The sequence below is a fragment of the Rhipicephalus microplus genome, chromosome X (genome assembly GCF_043290135.1).
Source record: "Rhipicephalus microplus isolate Deutch F79 chromosome X, USDA_Rmic, whole genome shotgun sequence".
Taxonomy (NCBI): Eukaryota; Metazoa; Arthropoda; class Arachnida; order Ixodida; family Ixodidae; genus Rhipicephalus; species Rhipicephalus microplus.
In genome coordinates this window covers 172,187,584-172,203,174 of record NC_134710.1, presented here as the reverse complement: position 1 = coordinate 172,203,174, position 15,591 = coordinate 172,187,584, and the positions used below count along the sequence as shown (strand labels likewise).

At 41.3% G+C, this 15,591-nt stretch overlaps 1 protein-coding gene across 1 annotated transcript in view; it reads right to left on the bottom strand.

Moving 5' to 3' along the window:
• The window catches only part of LOC119177165 (missing-in-metastasis), a 125,984-nt gene that overhangs the window by 74,569 nt on the left and 35,824 nt on the right, over nt 1-15,591 (bottom strand). The window contains exon 4 of the mRNA XM_037428565.2: nt 2,488-2,572. Within this exon, the coding sequence (XP_037284462.2) occupies nt 2,488-2,572 (85 nt within the window). The remainder of the gene's footprint in view (nt 1-2,487; nt 2,573-15,591) is intronic.

Genomic DNA, 15,591 nt, shown 5'->3' with positions numbered 1-15,591 from the left:
ACATCAGAAAGCAGCAATCATAACCAAGAATAGAGCTTGTGATCGTATGCACAGCAAGCAAAGGTCACTTGGCCACTCTGACACAACAAATTCTCCACACTGTGCAGGAATTCGCATATAAATATCAGCACCAAACAAGCATGTCTAAAGCGATAATTGTAACTAGAAGCTGCTTTCCTTTTGTATGAACCAACATTACATCCATCTAATCATCTATCTTTTCAGGGCAAAGCACAGAAAGCCATGGGTCTGTCTATGCATGTCTTTTGTGACCGGTTTGTAACAACCTTGTTGTACGACTCACTCAGCAGGTGGCGCTAGTGTGAGTGACTAACAGACGGATGCACGCACGGACGGATGCACGGATGGACGCATGGGCAGATGGACCTCATTGCTAAAGACTGCATCGTGGAGCACATGCTTTCCAAGTATGCACTCAGATGTATCCATATGCAACCTACCACGGTCCGAGGGACAAGCATAAACTTAGTGTTTGCAAAATTCTCACTGCAGCCAGTACAAGAACCTATCTTGCTTCATTTCACGGATCATAAAGCCGTAGAATGAAGGGACCTCGCAATACAGCCACCTTGACAATGAAGAAATCAAAAGAATAAGCAAAGACACAAAACAACAAATGAACAAGAAGACAATAAAAGTTGATATGTATAGTATACACACAGTCTTACATCTTTCTAATGATGTAATGGGCTAACTTTTCACGGGAGAGTTACTGTTTACCGATGATCTCCACCTCTCGAGCTTCGCCCACTTATCATTGATACCATACATAAGTCGCGATTCTTTTTTGTTTTGTACTGTTTTTATAAAATATAGAATGCCAATACACTAAACATTTGGTTCTCTTAAACCACATGTAAAGAGAAAATTATTCTACTTTATTTATGGTTGCAAATAATCTTACGTAGCATGTTCAAATTCGTATGGCCTCCACAGGACAGATGGTTACCTCATGAATACAAAAAAAAGGGGGTAAAAGAAAGCTGACAACCAGAGTGCGCATAATTCCTACTCATCCTCACAGTAAAAATTTATCATGATTTCCAACTTCAAACAACCATATTTAAAATATTTCCTGTTAAAGTGATTTGACTCCACAATTTTACAACAGCGCATCAAACCACACTGCCCATGAATGCCACCATGATATTTAACTAGAGATGCAAGACTGCTAGCTAACGAGGACTGAAATCAAGTATAAGGCAACTGGAAGGCACAACTAGCATCCTAGTGTTCTGCAAGCTCTTGTTTATCCTAAAAAAAGCTAACTTATTAGTGAGCATAACTAAATGACATATTCGATGTCGTCCCCTGGCTCTTCCCTCAAATTTGAACAAAAAAAACTTCAGTAATATAGTGCTCAATGTACTGATTGCACATTACAAAATTTTGCAGAGTCTTTGAATAATAAATGATCTAATTTATGCTTTAGTACCTAATAAAAAATGATATTTTCCATACAGCATTTGGCAACACACATCACAATAATAATTGTTGGGGTTTAAAGCCCATAAAACACATTATGACTATGAGGGACACCACAATGGAACGCTCCAGAAATCGCTAACACCACCTGGGTTTCTCTAATGCGCACCTAAATCTACCGTAAAATTTCGAGCAAGCCCCCCCCCCCCCCCCCCCATGTCTAATTTAATACAATCCAATTCTGTTTTGCACTGTGACTCCACACCATTTGTTGCTTTGTGTGTGCGGTGGGAGGTCATCTATGCCAATGCAGTCCTACAGAGTGGCAAAGAAAATCGGGGTTATTCGATGGTATCAAGAAAATGGAAAGAACGTGTACCAGACATCTCGACATTTCAGGCTCGACTGGAACCAGACACAGGAATAGGAGAAGAATTTGGATAATTTGCTGCAGCTAAACTACATTAAGGCAAAACTTTGATGGAAGCTCAGTAACAGCACAGCAGTGTTAAGCGAACACGTGGATGATGCGCTCTCCGAGTACCTTGAGCAGAAGTGCAGAAGTTTTTCACGGTCCCCGTGAACTTCCTATTAACGAGAGTCGACTGTACATAAATTGCTGGAAACAGCGGTTCGGCGTTGCAATGCGCCATGCTACGAATAAGAGCCAGAAGACGTCCGAGGAACTTTCGGAGGCACTAAGTGCCTTTCAGTGTTCGGCGAACTCGCTATAATAAATTTTAATCCACGTGCACTGCTTTTTTTTTGTGCGAAAATTTTGCTGCCATCTTGAATTTTAGTTCTATTTCAAAATAGCATCCCCCCCCCCCCCCCTTTGCGTGCTATTTCGATTTTGTCTGGGGGGGGGGGGCACTTAATTGGAATTATATGGTAAGTACACGTGTTTCAAATATTCACACCTCTTCTGAACCGGCCGTGGCAGCCACAATTCAACCCACAACCTTCCTTGCTGATGAAAACAAAGACCTTGCATTTTAGAGAAACGAAACACATATATGCAACATGTACTGAACAACTTACATGGTAAATGAACGCAGCTTTGCTTCAACACTGCGGTGACGGAGACAGAGGCGAGTCAGTGCTTTGCCAACTTCTTTTGTGGCACCTGGAAAGTTTTACACACAAGAATAACTACTCCTCGAATCTTGCACTAAATGCTTTATCAAGTATTAAATCTACTAGTGATAACGCCCCTGTGCAGATGCATCAGTGAATGTCCTTTTCCTACTCTGTAATAAAAAAAAAATAACAGCATCAAGAATAAACACAGCAGCCTTTTAGAAGAGTTGTTTCAGCCAGAATGCAATCAGACTGTTAAAGTAATACTAAAAAAGCAACACTAAACTATGTTGAATTCCAAGAGTATCGCGAGTGCTCAGCCTGATTGCAAACGGAGTGTGTAGCTCCAAGCAAGATCGTTTTTGCCTAATCTGCATGCATTTCGACAAAAGCAGTTGATGCACAGAAATCTAGCAAGGGGGAGCCAGGCTACAGGATATACACATAATCCCAGCTTTCTGTGCATTTTATTTCTGCAGACTGCAGCCACACCGCCGTGGAAGCTAGACGGCCCTGTTGGTGAAGTGGCACATCTTACAACGAGTTGCTATGCAAAGTCCTTTCCTCGCAAACACCAATGCAGATACATATATGGTAAATCATCACCATAGAGCATCGAATGCATTATTCAAAGTTTGCAGGTGCAGTTCCTCATGGCGTGAAGTTACCTTTTCGTCCAATTTGATTTCTGCACATTTATGACAATTGCTAGACATGGCAGGCTTTACACTTTCCTTGTAGAGTTACTGTATATGCTACCTTTAGTAGCAGATTTGCGCCACTGTTTTCCGGGCGCCGCTCACTGGGCCTTCGACGATTTCAGCAATGCTATTGAGCAAGCGTCGTCACTTGATCATAGGTGATTCATTTGCACTGTGGAGAAGCCAACACTACGCAGATGACGCCAAAAACGCAGATGCTCCGCATATTCCGGGCAGCTCATGTATGGTTGAAATCAGCTGTTGTTATTCTCGCTGCATGGCGGAAATGTGGTAGCAAGTGCATTCTGTGTTTAATTGTACGTATTCAGTACAGAAACCTGAGATTAGACAAGGTTGCAGCGGGTTTTCCTATAAAAAAGACTAGTGTTCCGTGAGAAAGGAATGAACCCTTGGCTTCTTTTTATTTATCCACGACACTGCAAAACTTGCCCAATTGGTATTACCCACAGATGCAGTGAATACGTTATACATGCCGAGTTGGTCAGCGTGTGTCGGCTGCATACGTCCAAATGTCTGGTGGGTAAAATGCTAAAAATAAAGGAGAAGTCAATCTAGAATTATTCAAATCAGCAAGGTGTTGTAGCTAGTGCGTGAATTTAATGCATCTTTCAAACCTTGAGCGAAAGGAATGTAAGGCGCGACAGGGCTGTTGAACAATGATTCACATCAGCTGTCATGAGCTGCGATTGTAATATGAGCATAATACCAGAGCATTGTGTGATACGGGCATCACACGGTCACTTTTGATTGCTATCCAGCTCGATTCAGTTAAAACTATAATACTACAGCCGAATGAGCCCAGCGTGACGAAAAAGTTCCACTCCTAACTGGCTCAATCCTGATCAAAAATACAAAAATAACTTCATATCTGTAAATGGGAAAAACTGCGAAAAAGCAGACGAATAAACCTCATATAAACCTAAAGAAAAGCTAATGCGTGACCAAATATAAATATATATTTCACTGGCTCAACAAGCCGAAGCACTTTGTTTCATCATTACATACCAAAAACTTAAGCATGAAATCAAGGCTTGTAAAAGTGCCCAAAGCTAGCAACTGAGTTTTGCTCGTACCTTCATAAAAAATAGAAAAAAAAATCTAAGCTAGTACGCACACTAAAGCACAAGCACTGCTTCTACGCGGGTGGTGAGTGGCTTTCCCACCACACGTTTGAACCTAATTGATTGATATGTGGGGTTTAACGTCCCAAAACCACTATATGATTACGAGAGATGCCGTAGTGGAGGGCTCCGGAAATTTCGACCACCTGGGGTTCTTTAACGTGCGCCCAAATCTAAGCACACGGGCCTACAACATTTCCGTCTCCATCGGAAATGCAGCCGCCGCCGCACCCGTGATTTGATCCCGCGACCTACGGACAACACCGTTGAACCTAAGATGGCGGATTTTGGCGCAACTCTGCTATTAAAACGTAGCATATACAATAACTCAAATTGCTTGGCTTTACTGTCTCTTAGTTGTCATCGATAGGCATATGCACTCCGTGGCAATGTTTCAATAACTACTGCCACATTTAGACAAAAATCCTTTCAACAATTGCTAATAGTTTTTGCAGTGCCGGTGAGGGTATCTGCTTTTATGTCACTTCTGGCTGCAACATCAAGTGCGAAAAAGAAAGGAACAATGCGATAGCCTATAATATTGCTTCTATTCAAACAATTCATATGGCTACTTTAACCCTTTACTGCTGAGTGTTGCAAATTCGCGACATACTGAAAAAAAAAAAAAAAGAGGAAGCAAGTCACGAAATACACGCAGCCTTTAATGCCGGCTGTCAAGTACTCATAGAGAATGTAGCTTTCAGCACGGAAAACTTAAAGCTGTCTTGTCCAAGGTATTTTATGCCAGAACCAACTGTTTTGTAGCTGATGACGGAGAGTGCGAAGCATGTGCAACAACTCTCACTTCTTCGGCCTTTTACACCTGAATGACTTAAATTTTATCTTCAATAATTTCGTTTATGTGGTGTGTACACATCCAAAAGGTGGCACATGACATGTTACGTAGTTGTGAAGTATGTTTTCATTGCGAGGTTCTGGCTTCTGTTGCCTATGAAGAATTCATGACATACATAAAAGTATGCATTAAAGTTGCATATTAGATAATTGAACTGTGGAATTATTTTTGGTTGCTTTTTAAAGCTGGAAAAATGAAAACATTTTAATTTGTTTGGCAGTTTCATAATTCAGGCTTGAAAGGGTTAAACTGTTTTCATGCATGTGTGGGTGCATGTGATTTGCTGTGTATTTATTGAAAACATCAAATATGCATGTGAAATCAGGTTATGGCTACACTAATGGAAGAGATGAAGCAGCAACGAGAGAAACACAGGAAATTACATGGAGAGACGCTGGGACAGACTTTAAGGCCTATGTCACTTTTTGTGTTTGCCTCGTTGGTACTTTATTTCTTCTGTTGACAAGCACCAACTAGCCAAACAAAAAGTTATGGCTATTTACTATATGCTTATACTTTGCTTGTGAGTTATTTACATCAGCAGACATCACAAACTAAAATGAAAATTGCCCCCCCCCCCTCATTGACAGCTTTCTGTGTGATGTTTCCTAGTAACAATATTTGTCTTGCTATTGCAAATGCATAATTTACTAATCGGCATGTGAACTTAATAGCTTGGTTCAGTGTCCCTTTAGTTATGGCAAGTTTACCAGCAAACACTAATGCTACTTCACATTATAATCAGTCTACCATAAGATATGTTCTAGAGTTATAAACATATTAGAGCACATCAGATCCGACATGGTTCTTTTTTGTTTACTCACTTTGCAAAAACAAAGAGAACACAAAAAATAACCCCCTGGGTCTAACTAACTATTGCACTCCCTGGCAATGCCAATTTAATGCCACTAAAATCATTGAATACACCAGAATCAAACAAAGTAGTCTGGCCCATCAGCCCAACAGTTTGTTTACTTTTTTTTTCTCTATCGATGTCAAAATTATTACTGCTGTGAAGAAATACAGGTGATGCGGGTATACATAGATCTGAAGTGCTAATCTGTGAACCATAAATGCTCTTATGATGTGCCAGTAATAGGACCTAATTTCACTGCATATTGTGCTTTGTAGCTATCCTAAGAAACATGCTAGTAGTTGCACATCAACTGTATTGGCACATGAGTGTGGTATGCTTCCCAAGTTTCAAGCCAATGAAAGTAAAGCAATTTGCTTCCCACGGTTCTAAGTTTACTAAAGGGACCCTGCAATACTTTTGCAAGTAATTTTCGAATAGTTTCGTTAAAAGAGTTTATTGCTTCCCGAATCAATGTGCTACAAAATTTTTTAGAATCCATCAAGTCCGAGCGGAGTTAAAATTACCTGTAGCGCACAATAAGCCCTTTCTCTCTTCCCTCTTCTAGACGACTACGCTAGAAGCTAAGTAGAGAGAGATGGCGTGAGAGAAAAGAGTCATGTCACGTGCACATTATGGCTTTAAAGGAGCACCGACAAAATTTTCAAGGTGAGCTAATGAGTGAGATAGATTCATGTGGAGAAATACACATCTACAAAATATGAACGGCAAATATAGCCTAGAACATACTTAAAATCAATTTTGAAGTACATGTCGTGAAACCGAGCAAGATGCGGAGCCCCTCATGACGCTGATATTGTGGCGGAAATGCAAACAAATCTACGTCACGAGTTTGTATTGGCTGTTTGCTTGCGCCACACCTGCGATTTCTTGCTCCATGCATGCGGTGTTGCATGTGCTGGTCGACCTGGCTGCATGTGCTGGCTGACCTGGCTGTTAGTGTGGCGCCACTTCACAGTTTTGCATGGTCACATGGCCAGCTGTGTTTACCGTGCCGCCAGTACTGCTCCTGCCTAGCTCGGTGCTTTTTGAAACCAAAACTGTGACTGTTCGCTTTAAAAACATCTCTAAATCAATAACCGCCGTGCACTCACACAAACAAGGTTTCGAGCCATGATAAGTAGGTCATAAGATACCTAATGCCACAACTAAAAAAAGAGAGGGAACAAAGTGCAAAACTTTTATGTCAGTACTCCTTTAAAATAATTTTTTTTAACTGCATGGCATACTTTCAGTGGGATCGTGAGCAAACTCATGGGCACGTCACAATGACTTGCAGTAGCTGCAGTAACTACTCAGCTCGTGATGAGTAGTTACCGTGATGAATAGTTAATCAGTCAATGGTGATAAACTTTGGATTTACAGCATCATTTGTCGAAAGAAGAGCAAGCGATTTTTGGCTGACTTTAAGAATTAATTGTAAATTCCAGGTTGCATGCTGTGTTATGTTTGTCTCACATGCTCTCAGGAGCCTCAATTACCAATCAGAAGCCTTTTCTGACTGTGTTCACACAGTGTTCCCCTTATAAGAATAGGACAAAGCAGCTTTAGTCAGCACAGGAATGGGTTACTGAAGAGGTTTAGATTGACTCTCTTTCTATTATATATATATATATATATATATATATATATATATATATATATATATATATATATATATATATATATATATACACAACTATAAAAATTAATTAAATACATTGAAGAACATCAATGAAGGCAAAAAACTGAATGAAACTAATTACTGAAAGGAAAGCAGATGTGTATTAAACACAATATATGATTTCACACCGCGTGGTATCTGCCTTTTTTTATAATCATACGTTCGTTTGCCTTTCATCAAAGCGTCATGATGGTATACACACCAACTCGTCTTCGACCTTCAGCAAAACCGTTTTGGATTTTTCATTTATGCTGCTTGGAAAAAACCTGCCAGGCCTGCGTGGAATGCACAGCAATGTCACACCAGCAAAAGTTGGAAGAGTGGCCCTTCTAGAATCTTTTTTAAACACTCTTGGGGTGACTACTACAAGTGCATTTGCAGGGTACCCACTACACTATAAATCACAATTTTTGTGCAGTAGGGAGGCATCAACTACTGTAATTACTCGAATCTAACGCGCACCTTTTTTCAGGATAAGCGAGTTATAAATCCCATGCGCGTTAGAATCGAGTGCGAAAAAAAATGAATACGGACATTCTATTACCATCGGCATTTCCAAAATGGCCACCCTCTACGTGCGTCGGCATGGCGCGTCGGCCATTTCTGCCTATGTGTTTCCCATGTGCGGCACTTCGTACGTGTGCTGAGGAGTTCGTCATCTTGTAGTGCATTAGCATCGGCATAGAAGGGCCGACTCCAAAAACTCGAGTGCACCACGATGCCGCTTTTAAAAGAAGAGTCATCGCGTGTGCAGAAATTGACGGAAATCGGGCCTCATCGCGGTCGTTCGGAGTTCCCGAAACGAGCGTGCGGGACTGGCAGAAACAAAAGCAGAAGATTGTCGACAGCAAAGATTCACGCAAAGGCTTCAGTAGACCACAGCAGGGTCGGTTTCCGCAAATTAAAGAGCTGCTCGGCGAGTATGTGCTTGAGCAGCGAGCGGCACAGCGGCCCGTGACGACAGAACTGCTCCAAGTGCGGGCTATGCAATTAGCCCTAGAAAAAGGTCTAAGCGGAGCCAGTTTAAAGCGAGCAGGTGCTGGCTAACTAACTTTATGAAGAGGAAAGGCTTCTCCCTCCGAAAGGGAATGGGCATATGCGAAAAGTTTTGCGGAGGAGTACAGTGAAAAGCTTTACAGTTTCCATAGGTTTGTCCTAAACTTGCGGCACAACAACGGCTATCTGCTTGGGCAAATCAGGAATGCCGATCAGACGCCTCTTTACTTCGACATGCCTGGCACCACAACCGTCGAGAAGAAGGGGGCGAAGCAAGTTCGCGTGTTGACATCGGTCCACGGTAAAATTACAGTGACGGCAATGCTCTGTTACACCTCAGATGGGCACAAGCTTCACCCGTACCTCATATTTAAATGGAAGATGCTCCCGAAAGGAGTCGTTTTTCCGAGTGGTGTGATCGTGCGGGCCAGCGAGAAAAATGAGTGCACGTTGCAATCGATGTCTTACTTTTTTTTTTTTTCGTCGTGGAAATCGGGTGCGCGTTACAATCGAGGGCGCGGTAGAATCAAGTAAATACGGTATGCCATCCTTTGTCATCCTTTGTCAGAGCTGTGGTACCGGCAGCACACTTGCAAGAAATTATATGCATTTTGTTGATGTTGTGGCTGACGATGTACCTGAGGCTTTTGTAATGAATTGGAGCACTCAATGACCTACTCGTTACACAGTTCACATTGTGTGATGCCTGGTTGTTCCTATGCTGTTCTGAAATGCTTTATTACACGTATTAATGAGATTCTTTACCCGACATGTAGCCTGCCTAGGGTCTGTTTGCAATAGTGTATAAAACACTGGCTTAGTTCGGTAGTAGAATACTGAGCTGGCATGTAGGGGCCCCAGGTTCAAATCTCATTCTGTCTTTGGTACTCCTTTATTTCTATTTAGCTTTCTTTTTATTTTGCGTGATATTGATTACGGACACCAGGGGTGGCGGCGGACAACTACAGCATCCAAAACGATCCTTGTTGTGATCTCATAACAGCTTTCGCTGTAACATGACAGCTAGCTGCAGGAATGGTAACACCACGACATTTATAAACTGCATAGTAGACAAATCAGGACGTCAATTTTCAAAGATGTACTACAGGCCAGTGGTTAGCAAGTCTGGAATCAAACTGCAAGTTGCCTCAGGAGCTCAACTTCATAACACAGTGGAAGTGATAAGCAAGCTTTTTACCTTTTTCTCACAACATGTATTGCGAGTGAAGCTGAGGATGGGTGGTGACCTCATGATCATGATGGCACAAAAGACATGAACACCCAGTAAGGACAGTTAACCCAATTTACAACTCCTAAATATTGCTTTTAAAAAATGGCTAGGAAATATTTTAGCTATATCATTCACATGGTCTGCACAAGCATATACACTGCCTTAGGTTATGTCTGGCAAAGTATACCACTGTAAAAAGATATCCCACTATATTACGAGACTTGCCATTTAAAAAAAAAAACACTATTAAAAGTGCAGTGACATGACCTTAATGCATGCAGCGTTTTTTTGCATCAACGTGTAGTTATCGAACCTTTAGTAACGATTCAGTAGTAATAATGCAATAGAAGGACTAATTAATATACTCCATACAGATTAGTATGACCAATATCCAACCCAGTTCAAAACCGCTGCCAAACCCACCAATTTTCAGCGTTGCCAGTGCTCCCATGCAGTCACCTCCTGCGGTGCCGCCCCATCTGATTTGGTGGTTACACGAAATGGTGACGCCAGTTCCATTTGACATTTAGTCTGTTCGGCGTCCACATGTATAGGTTCACCTTCACCACCGTCATTGTCATCGCCGCCGTCATCAGCATCCACAAGCGACGATGAAAACACTGGAGGAATATAGAATCGCGATAACTTGTGGCGTGGCGAACCATTTTCAGTTCCATTCTCTTCTGAGCAGTGATTCCGACATCGATGCTGGATCGAGCAGCGACGAGGCAGATGGAGACGCACACTTGGGCCATGCTGGCTGGCAAGGCATATGAGCGCTGCATGCGTGTTACTTGTTCGCGATGACTATAGCATCAAATAATCACAATCACTCTCACGACTTCACGACAAATGACCCAAAGCAGCACAATGAAAATGCTGGATTCACACGAACCCACTGCACAAACCAAGCAAAACAAAGCTAGTGAAGCCTAGGAGATTGCTGAACAAGAAAAAATACTGTCGATGTGATGTCTCAAAGCTAGGAACTCGCCGCTGAGCCTTTGGACGCTGTTAACCCTTGAAATAGGATGACTTATATGAAACAGATGCTGTTCATACTTCGCTAAAAAAAAAACTCATGCATACCAGGCAATCGAATGAATGTCACATCTTTTATTGGAAATTTGGTGTCACTGCTCTTTTGAAAAAAATTTTTTTTTTCTTTTTTGTGTGTGATAACAATATCTAAACATCATTGGTGACAAATAGGATAATTGAAGTCCTTGAGCTCGATTACTCCACACTGCTTGCACAAAAGTTGATAATCAACTGGTTAAATTATATTCACTAATTAGTACTTTATTTCTATGCTGAACATAATGCAAGTGATGAACTGTACATCTCATACGTTCACAAGATGTGCGCAGTGAGATGAACTCTAGGGGCAGCGTGAATTTTGATATCCCTGCCTTCAAAATCTCGATAACAATGCACTGCTGCTTTGGTTACTTGTTCTACAAAATGTCCAGAGCACTGAAGCTTAAAACTACTGTATATGGCATGCCCATGTAGTCACACACTCCAGGTATAAATATTTCGAGCCTGGTGTCGCCCTGAAAATATGTTAAAATAGGAAACATCTAATGATTTCGCCGCCTAAAATTGATAAACTTTAATATGTGCTGTAAAGTGATTCATAAAAACATATTAAAAGAGTACTGACACAAAAACTTTTGCCTCACGTTTTTTTGCTACAATGTGTTGCTGGGGGCCTGTTAGTTATAACATGGCACATAGTTTACTGTAGCATGTGATAGATAATTAGTTACAAGCTTCTCATTACCAACCAGTTAGCAGTTTTAAGAGAGCTCCAAAAATGACAAGCTGCTGGGTGCAGCATTCGACCACATCAGCACACAAAACTGAAACCACTTCTGCACAATCGACATCAAGAAGTCCTTCCCAATGAGAAATGGGACTGAAGCTTCACCAAACACAAAACTTTCAACGCGTGCACCGCGACCATGCACTTGCGACCAGCTGCCTAGAAGTATAGAGTACTGGAACAAAGGCGGCAAAAGATAAATGGTGGCTATGACATCATGTAACTTGTTTTATTGACTGCAGTGTGGTGGCATGAGGGAAGTAAGGGGGTCTCCATGGGGTCCCTTTTGATGGTGTCAATACCTTTAAAATTCAATCTTCAAAATTTCTGTAAAATACTTTCGAAGCTATATTTGCTTTTGATATTTTGCAGATGATATATGCATGTTCACGGGAATTGATCCTGCACGCTATCTCAGCCCCGAAATTTTGTTTTAGTACCCCTTTAGATGGATTTCATAATCTTGGTGCACATTTTAACTTCTTGAATAAGTAATATCAGAGTAATCCAGAGATTTCCTCGAACTGTGTCTCCTTTTTAACCTATCGCAATCAGTCACAATGCCAACTCGTGGCACAACCACTCTTGATCTTGTTCTTGTCTCCAACCCAGATTTAATTCAGTCAGTGTCATGCATTCCCGGTCTGAGTGACCATAATGTTGTATTGTTTTCATTGTCCATTGCCTTACCTTCGCGAAGACCTTCGAAAAAATTAATACGCGACTTTAACAACGCCAACTTCCCGATGATTAACTCTGAACTTAATAAATTTTTGGTCTCCTTCACCCTGTCTGCTTCTACCCGAACAGTTGACCAAAACTGGTTATTGTTCAAGCGGAAATTATTAACCCTTATCGATAACCACTTCCCCCTTATTCGTGTTCCAGGCGATGCTCAGCGACCATGGTATTCTAATCTCCTAAAGAAACTATCTCAAAAGAAAAAACGTCTTTTTCGCGCTGCTAAAAACTGAGTCAATAACAAAATGGAACAGATATTTCGCATGCCTTCGTGAATACACTCACTTGCTGAAGCGCTCCAAAAAGAAATTTTTTCATAATGACTTGCTTAACATTGCCCGAACTAATCCAAAGAAGTTTTGGAAACTTCTCAACCCTAAAAATAACACGCACAATATATCCTTAACCAACTCCGATGGTTCACACGTTCCTCTCCCACAGCGGGCGGACGTTATGAATACTTACTTCACTTCAGTCTTCACTTCTGAACCACTTCATAGTATTCCAGTCATGCCGAGATCTAATTTTTCACAAATGCCGCCCATTGACATTACCTCCGAAGGCATCAGCAGTCTGATAAAGAAATTAAGAATATCCAGCTCCCCCGGACCTGACAATATTCCTGCCAAAGTCTTAAAGGCTACTAATATCATTTCTAGTAAATTTTTGGAGATAATTTTTAAACAGTCCATTTCTGAAGGTTTCATCCCAGATGATTGGAAACTTGGGAAGGTTGTACCAGTTTTCAAGTCTGGCAAGCGATCTGACCCATCTAACTATCGCCCCATTTCACTAACGTGCATCGCTTGCAAACTTATGGAACATATAATATATTCACATGTTGCTCGTCACCTCGATGATCACTCTTTTTTCATAAGCAGCATGGTTTTCGTTCAGGGCTCTCATGCGAAACTCAACTTTTTGAATTTACGACTGATCTTCATCTCAACCTTGATTCGTCATTTCAGACTGATGTTATTTTTGTTGACTTTTCAAAGGCCTTCGATCTCGTCCTTCACCAACGACTAATCAACAAACTTTCTTCACTTTCCCTCGATCCCCTGACCTTATCATGGATTAAGTGCTTCCTAACCCACCGGTCGCAATTCACTGTTATCGGTGGTGCCCATTCTGATACTACTCCAGTAATCTCTGGCGTCCCTCAGGGCTCGGTTCTCGGCCCGCTCCTCTTTTTAATCTACGTAAATGACCTTCCTTCCGGCATTTCATCAACGGTTCGGCTTTTTGCTGACGATTGCGTCATCTACCGTCGCATATCAACTCCCGAAGATCAGCTAATACTACAGCAAGATTTACACATCATTGATAACTGGTGCGCTCAGTGGATGATGAGGCCGAATACTTCCAAATGTAAGTTCATGTCTGTCTCACGAAAACACACTAACGTCATCCATCCGTATTCATTAAACTCAACAGTGTTATCCCAAGTGGATTCTTACCGATACCTGGGCGTTGTAATTACAAGCAGACTAACCTGGACCGAGCATATTACCAAACTAGCTGCCGATGCCTCAAAAACTCTTGGCTATCTTAGGAGATCATTGTCATTATCACCTGCAAGCCTTCGCAAATTGGCCTTTGAAACTTTTGTTCGTACTAAAATGGAATACGCATCTGCAATTTGGAGCCCTCATCAGATATACCTAATTAACATTCTTGAATCCGTCCAAAATCGTGCCGCCAGATTCATCTCCGCAAATTATGACAAACGAGCAAGCATCAGTCAAATCAAATCATCCCTCGGTCTCCCTGTTTTGTCAGCTCGACGCAAAATTTCACGTCTCTGTCTTTTTCACAAACTTTACTACAGCTTTCCTCACCTACATGGTTCACTTTTACTTCCGCCTGTCCGAACATCTCGTCGCCTATTTAATTCCCTGAGTATCCAACGTCTGTTTAGTTCTACTAACGCTTTTAATAAATCATTTCTCCCTACGGCTATCGATGAGTGGAACGGTTTGACGGATGCTATTGTCAGCGAACAAGTTGCTGTTAAATTTAGAGATTTATTACTAGCTACCCTTGACTCTTAATCGCTGTTTGTCTTTTTTTTGTTGTTTGTTCTCTGCCGCCTGTATATTTTTGACCGCGAATTGACTGTTGAATATTTCATTTGACATGCTCTGTTTTCTTTTTGTTTTTTGTTGCTACCTGTATGTTTTAGTAATGCAAAAACTGTAACCATGAACTGCATTTTCATTGAAATTTGTACTTGGATTGTTCCCCCCCCTTATGTAATGCCCCGAGAGAGGCCCTTAAGGGTAAAATAAATGATGATGATGATGAATTCAACTCAATGGCTAAAGTTATACTACAAGTTCCATGAATATTTTATATCCATTTTTATATAATCACTGAAATTTTGTTAAAAAGAGGCATTTGAAGCTATGCTAAGCATGGCACTGCTTTCCGCAAGGCTTCTTGAAAGTGATTGCGGAAAATAGTCCATGGTTGCAAATTTGGTCAATTCATGAATTGGTACACTCACAGCTTTTACCACTGAGAACTTATGCAAAAGTGTGCTCACACTTGTACACAAGCATGAAAGCATTGCAAAGAGAAAAACCCAGAGCAAAGTAGACTCAATTCAGCAAAGCCTTTTATTAGCATGTTTGACTGAGGGCAAGCAACACAAAGCATAATCTGGTTTAAAATTTTTTATGGCTTATGCTAACTCCTCTAGAAGGGTCCCAAAATGTTTCCTTGTCATCCATTTCTACTTTAGACAAGACAAGCCAAAAGTGTAAAAGCCTAAGGCGTGATCTCAATGGGTCCACCTAATGGACATGTCCACTAAATGTCCACACATTCAGCTACTAGGAAAAACGGTGAGACGTGATGTCATGGTGCTCTTGACCACATCAATGCACCGAACCCATCAGCACATTACCAGCATAAAGAGAAAGAAAGTGAGCGGAATGTATAGTAACGGGACACTTAAACAAACTTGAGAAGTCTGAACTTGCATATAAATAGGTTATGCTGTTTGAGCATGACACAGAGACGGCATAC